At 40.3% G+C, this 6245-nt stretch overlaps 1 protein-coding gene across 5 annotated transcripts in view; it reads left to right on the top strand.

Moving 5' to 3' along the window:
* LOC108237214 (transformation/transcription domain-associated protein) overlaps positions 1–6245 on the top strand; it is a 92804-nt gene that overhangs the window by 84244 nt on the left and 2315 nt on the right. For all 5 annotated transcript variants that reach the window (XM_017418500.3, XM_017418499.3, XM_017418498.3 and 2 more), the window contains 3 exons: positions 548–732; positions 1279–1482; positions 5699–5893. In XM_017418500.3, the coding sequence (XP_017273989.1) occupies positions 548–732; positions 1279–1482; positions 5699–5893 (584 nt within the window). The remainder of the gene's footprint in view (positions 1–547; positions 733–1278; positions 1483–5698; positions 5894–6245) is intronic.

Below are 6245 nucleotides of genomic sequence, written 5' to 3'. Positions count from 1 at the left end.
CCTATAGAACTAGACTGAAAGACCATTTAAAGGCCTTTGCAGGTGGTTTGAGTTAATTAGCTGATTAGAGTGTGGTACCAGGTGCCATCAATTTTGAACCTTTTCACAAGATTCTAATTTTCTGATATGATGAATTTGAGATTTTCATTTGTTCTCATTTGTAATCATCAAAATTAAACGAAATAAACATTTGAAATATATGAGTTTGTATGTAATGTATGAATATAATATACAAGTTTCACTTTTTTAATGGAATTACTGAAATCAATCTACTTTTTCATGATATTCTAATTTTATGACCAGCACCTGTATTTTTGTTGTAGGTTCGGATCTGTGGCTTACTCTGTGGTAAAACAGAACTTGTTTGTTAGCAAATGCAGCCAACGGTTTACAGTTTCTTTATTGCTGATGTGGTTGTTCTAACTCTGCTTTTTTTCCCCTCTTATTTATTTTTTTAATTTCGCTCCCCTCATTTCTATTTTTTTCCCTCTTTTATTTGTCTCTCTCTCTCCCCACTAATTTCCTGTTCCTCCCTCCGTTTCTCCAGTTCCTCGTGTGGTGGCAGTTTCACCTCAGATGCGGCTTGTCGAGGACAACCCGTCGTCTCTGTCGCTGGTGGAAATTTACAAACAACGCTGTGCCAAGAAGGGCATTGAGCACGACAACCCCATCTCACGATATTACGACCGTCTGGCTACCGTGCAGGCTCGAGGCACACAAGCGAGCCACCAGGTATGGAACCGGTCATAAACCATATGTTACCACGCAGCTTGGCGTTGCCTTTTCATTCACTCTGAGGAATGGCTTTCTTTTCAGTTTTGCAACAATTTATTGACGGAAAGTTGTATAATTATTTTATTCCAAAATATAAATTATCATTGACATTTGGGGAGAAAAAAAAATTCCACGTGGACATTTTTAGTTGCTCTGTGTTGCAGATATTGAAGGTTCTGAATCGTTTTTCAAATGTCAAACATCAATTTTGTTGATGTTAATTAGTGACAAAATGACGAACACATGGCATAACTCAGAGCCCAGACAGTCTATGGCGTGCACGTAAGAGTAAAATAACTGGAAGTATACAAATACTTTGCTTTAAAACTACTCACAAGTACTCACAGAGGGGGATGCCTCAAAATAATCAAAATGCAGTGATGAATATCTGAATTGTAATGAGCTGCCTAAAGATTCCCACCCCTAGAGGAAACATCTGCCTGCTTATTAAAGTTTTATTTCAGGACCTTCAGTTAACCTCTGCTCTCGATGTGCCCCCCCCAGGTCCTGAGGGACATCCTGAAAGAGGTTCAGGGTAACATGGTTCCTCGCAGCATGCTGAAGGAGTGGGCTCTCCACACGTTCCCCAACGCCACAGATTACTGGACCTTCAGGAAGATGTTCACCATTCAGCTGGCCCTCATTGGCCTGGCTGAGTTCATGCTCCACCTCAACCGGCTCAATCCCGAGATGTTACAGATAGCACAGGTAGGACACACAAACAGATATTCAGTGTAATGGGCTGTCTGTCAAGGGCAAGAAGAGATCCGTTTGACAGGAGCTAATTTAATAGATATACACACATATAGATGCATTAAGAGATCCCCATTACCCTCACCATATCGGGGTGGATGGATTACAATTCTCCCCCATGACTTTCACGCTGGGCCTATCACTCAGTCAGCCACTGTCAATGCAAAAGGTGTTTTGACAGAGCGTTATATTCAGTCTCTCTGCTCACTTATCAGAGGCGTTTCAATTTGAAGAGCTCATGTTTGTGTGTGTTTTCCTCTCCGTCGACACACATCTGTCTGCTGCTGAGAGTCTGCAGACAGCTTTCTCAAAGTCATTATTAAAGATGAATGTGTCAGTCGGCCACCCCTCCCCTCTGATCCTAATCGGCCTTTGCTGACAGGCGTTCCTCTGGGCAGCTAAGCGGCTGTATTAAGCCCCCTCTCTGCCTGTTCCACTCCACAGATCCCATTAGACACAGGAGGATTACGGTGTGGAGAGTGTACGCACATACAAACACAGAGGGAATGCAAGGACAGGACATCGCAGCCGAAACATCGTCCCTGACCCCGCTTAAACCGAAACCTTATGTTCCTTCAAGTTGGTCCTCGCAGAGCTCAATCATGCTGTGAGGCATCCACAGGAATGCTCCGCTGCGTGGTGTTCATCTGGCCTTAATTCAGCTAAAAGGCCCAATTTAACAGCCCAACAGCAAGTTCAAAGCAAAAGGTCTTCAGGGGATTGACTGTCAGGGCATCTCCAGAAAGGTTTAATACAAACCGGAGTGTTTTGAGTTTCATAAATTTCCTCTTGGTTAGGTTTTATTGCTCAGAATCAGCTCTGCCTTTCTCACTGACATATGACATCAACAGCCCAATAAATGAAAAGAGGCCTCGCAACTAAATTGTGTTGTTGTGTGGATGCTGGAGAGTGTCAAAATATAAACATACACAGCCTTTAAAATCTACAGCCTGAGGCAGATTTGTGTGGGATTTTTTTGTTTTTACTAAGTTAAACCGTAATGAAAACAAAAAAAAATGTTGAGGATGCAGTTTTTATGCAGCATTGTCTATGAAAACAGCAGGACACCCAAGCAGTAACACAGTTAATCAGGTCTAAAAGAGACTGTTTGAGTCTTCTGGTCCATCAGTGTTTCCTGAATACGGGTCGGTCAGCGACCCGCGGGTGATTTTATCGACTTACAACTTTAACAATCCCACAAGAGGTTAAATACCTGGGGCTGAAGAAGACTTTTGGTTCAAAGGAAACAGCTTAGAGAACAGAAAGGAGGACTGATTTTCTGATTTTTATTTTTTTTTCACCATTACATTTAGTTTTTCTTTGGTAACAAAATATCCAGTTACTCTAAGGGTTGTTGTTTTTTTTCCCCCCAGTTCTACTTCGTTGTGTCTTTGCACCAGTTCTTTCTGTTTTTCAAGAGGCAAGATTAAAATGTCAACCAAAGAGTCACCAACTAGACTGGCTGAAACGTTGTCATGTCTAAAAATTACAACTTAGTGTGGCGTCGTTTAGCTAAATTCAAGAGAAAAGGGGGCTTAAAAAAACAAAGAACCTTAAGTACTGGAGGTTGACCAGAGATTAATATTATTTATGTATTTATTTATTTATCTTTTGTCTTATGGCCGATGCAGATGCAGATACAGAGCTAAAGAAATCCAGCCACCCGATGACCAATATACAACACCTACTATTTTATTTTTTGGCCAATATGTATTTTCCATTTACCAGAAATATAACATGTACATATGAGCATTCTCCAGTGAGCTGGTTGTAGCAGCTGCTGCTGCTGGTATGCAAAGGCATGGCCGATCACCAATTTATTTTATTTTTTAAATTTTTTATTGTTGACCATATATTGTCCGATTAAATTGTTCAGCCGATACATCGGTCTGTCTCTGTTAGATATTAAAGTGAACTCAAAGCAGCAGTGGAAGAACACAAACTTATTGTTACTCCATCCTTTTTGCAGTTAATTTTTTTTTTAATATTGTTAGTCAAATTGTGAATGACGACCAACCGATCTCTGTTTTACTTAGATTTTATGTTTGTCATTTTCAACTCTGGAAATGACAAACATAATTTGTTTATAGATAATTTGTGTTTCGGTATCACTACCTATTGGAAAAGCATGTATAAATCTCTTTCTGCGGTGCCGTTTATACAAGCATTTAAAAGTCCTGCCTGATATTTAAATCAGTGTTCATAAACTGGACCGATGACATCAGGGAATTAGTTTGCAGGAAACATTTTGATTATCGCACTAAAATCTAGAAGAGTCTGGAGTCTGGAGCAAAGGTCTGCAAACTACGGCTCAGGGGCCACATTTTTTGTAGTTTGAGCAGAAATAATATGAGAATGAATATTTATTTATTTTCACAATCGCTATAGGAAAGGTCAGTTTTAGCTATTTTTAATATTAAATAATGATACAATATTTTAACACATTTGAGACAAGTTGCAGAGGGGAAAAACAAATGACATGTGACAGATTATTATATTGCAGTTCATTAAAAGAAGACATTCTGCAGAAGTATGGCAAGTCATTCTAATAATGAGAAGAAAAGGTCAAGGACTGACTGTGATAAAAAAAACTTAATGAAAAGTTAGAAAATAAAGGTCTCTGTCTTTATTAGAAAAATTAAATGTCACAATTAAATATCCAACAAACTGGTCTAATTTTTCTGTTCATTCTAACTATGCCTTATTATTTCAAAACTGAATTTGTTTTTAAATTTTCCACAAATGTAGTAAGGGCAAAGGCCTGAGTAGTTCAGTGATTAACTTTTATCATAGAGGGTATAAACAAGATTTTTATTTATTCTTTGTAAGTAAGAAAATACTAAAAAAATCATTTCAAAATTCAATCCAAATTTTATATACGAGTGGTTTTATCTTCATTTTGAGTTTTATGTAGGTTTTGAAGTTCTGAGCTAATTTTATTTAGTTGACAAAACGGCATAAAAAGCTCTTTTGATTGTAAAGGTAGGAGACCCTTGGTCTACACCAGCAGTGCCCAATCCTGGTCCTGGAGGGCTGCTATCCTGCAGGTTTGAGATGTTTCCCTGCTCTTCAGCAGGTCTTCAAGTTCTGCAGAAGCCGGTTAATCATTCAGTCATTCAAATCGGATGTGTCAAAGCAGAGATACACCTATAACGTGCAGGACAGTGGTCCTCCAGAGCCAGGAATTGGACACCAGTGGTGTAGTGAGTAGTTTAACAGTATATGAGAAAGCCATACTATTTTACAATAGGGTTTTCCTCCAGCTGAGCACTAGCACAGAACCCAAATTGGTCAAAAATCCCTTTAATTTCTTTAGAAACATTTCAGCTTCACTCATTGTAACTTTTTATTGCCAGTTTAAATTTGATCGTAGGGGACTTAATAACTAATAGTTTTTTAAAAATTATTTTGGTTATACTTTTGGTTTTAATTGCCCGTTACCTGTTTTTAACCTTCAAGTGCACAGAACTAAGTCCAAACATTAATTTAGCGTAATTCATTCACGTCAGCCTCGGAATGAAGCCGTCGCCGGGCGCCGGTGTGGTGATTTCGCATTCGGAGCGCTGCCTCCACAGCCGGCGCTCTCTGCAGGCTTATCTGAGCCTCCCGGGAGCTGCTGGTGTCTCAGCCCACTGCCTCCAGGCCCTCTGCAGGGACCTGCTGAAGCAAATGACAGTAGGTGAGAGAGGAGGGAGTTAAGGAGGGGAGAGCGAAAAGGAGGGAGGGAAGAGGTGAAGATGGGGAGGAGTGCGAATGAAATGCGCCGCTATAAAGCTGTCAGAGCTGCTCACTTTTTTATATTAGGGAGCTTATCTTTCCTGGAATGGCTGCTTGTGTTGCAGTCCTCTCGCACATAAATGCAGGCTTAAGAGATGAAAACCTGGCTGTATATATTTAAGTCAGCGGGGAGCAGCAGAAGACAGGGGAGTGGGAGTGAATTGGGGATTATTGATGCTCTGCTGCAGATAGTTTGACATGTTACTGTGTCTAGGTCACAGAGATCAATAATGGCAGCCATTTTGCTTGTGTGACCTTACAAAAGAAGATTTTTCCTTAACTGCCTGTATTAAAATACTTATGGTTTCCACTTCTTTATACATCCTCCTGTCTCACCTAAACAGCCTTCTATGTAAAACTAGCCGTTAAACTTTACTCTTTGTCATCGTTTCAGGACACAGGCAAGCTGAACGTGTCATACTTCCGCTTCGACATCAACGACGCCACAGGCGACCTGGACGCTAATCGGCCCGTTCCGTTCCGCCTGACGCCAAACATCTCTGAGTTTCTGTCGACTATCGGCGTCTCCGGCCCGCTCACGGCCTCCATGATCGCTGTGGCTCGGTGTTTCGCACAGCCCAACTTCAAGGTAGCTTGTTTAGTACGCAGCAATAAGCACCAAAGTATAAAAAGTGAAAATACCATGATGTGAGATGTTTTTTTTTTCTTTTTTCTTCTTTAGTTTTTATCAGACACTTTAAATAGAAGTTGGAAATTCTTTAAAAAAAGCTTATAAGTTACCCTAAGTTACTCCCTGTCAGATGCCAGAAGATCATATTTGCCTTCAAATATTAAACTAAAATCTGTTCAAGTCAATTTTCCTGAAGTATTGAATGAAAGTGGAGGGAAAGCATTGACAATAATTGTACTGTAAAATACACCCAAGAATGTTTGGGTGCGTTCCTTTTCTGTCACCCAGGCGATGAACACCCCCCCCCCCC

Source organism: Kryptolebias marmoratus, linkage group LG17 (assembly GCF_001649575.2).
Source record: "Kryptolebias marmoratus isolate JLee-2015 linkage group LG17, ASM164957v2, whole genome shotgun sequence".
In the NCBI taxonomy this organism is placed as follows: Eukaryota; Metazoa; Chordata; class Actinopteri; order Cyprinodontiformes; family Rivulidae; genus Kryptolebias; species Kryptolebias marmoratus.
Note: the sequence above shows the minus strand (reverse complement) of the source record. Positions and strands in the feature narration are given on the sequence as shown.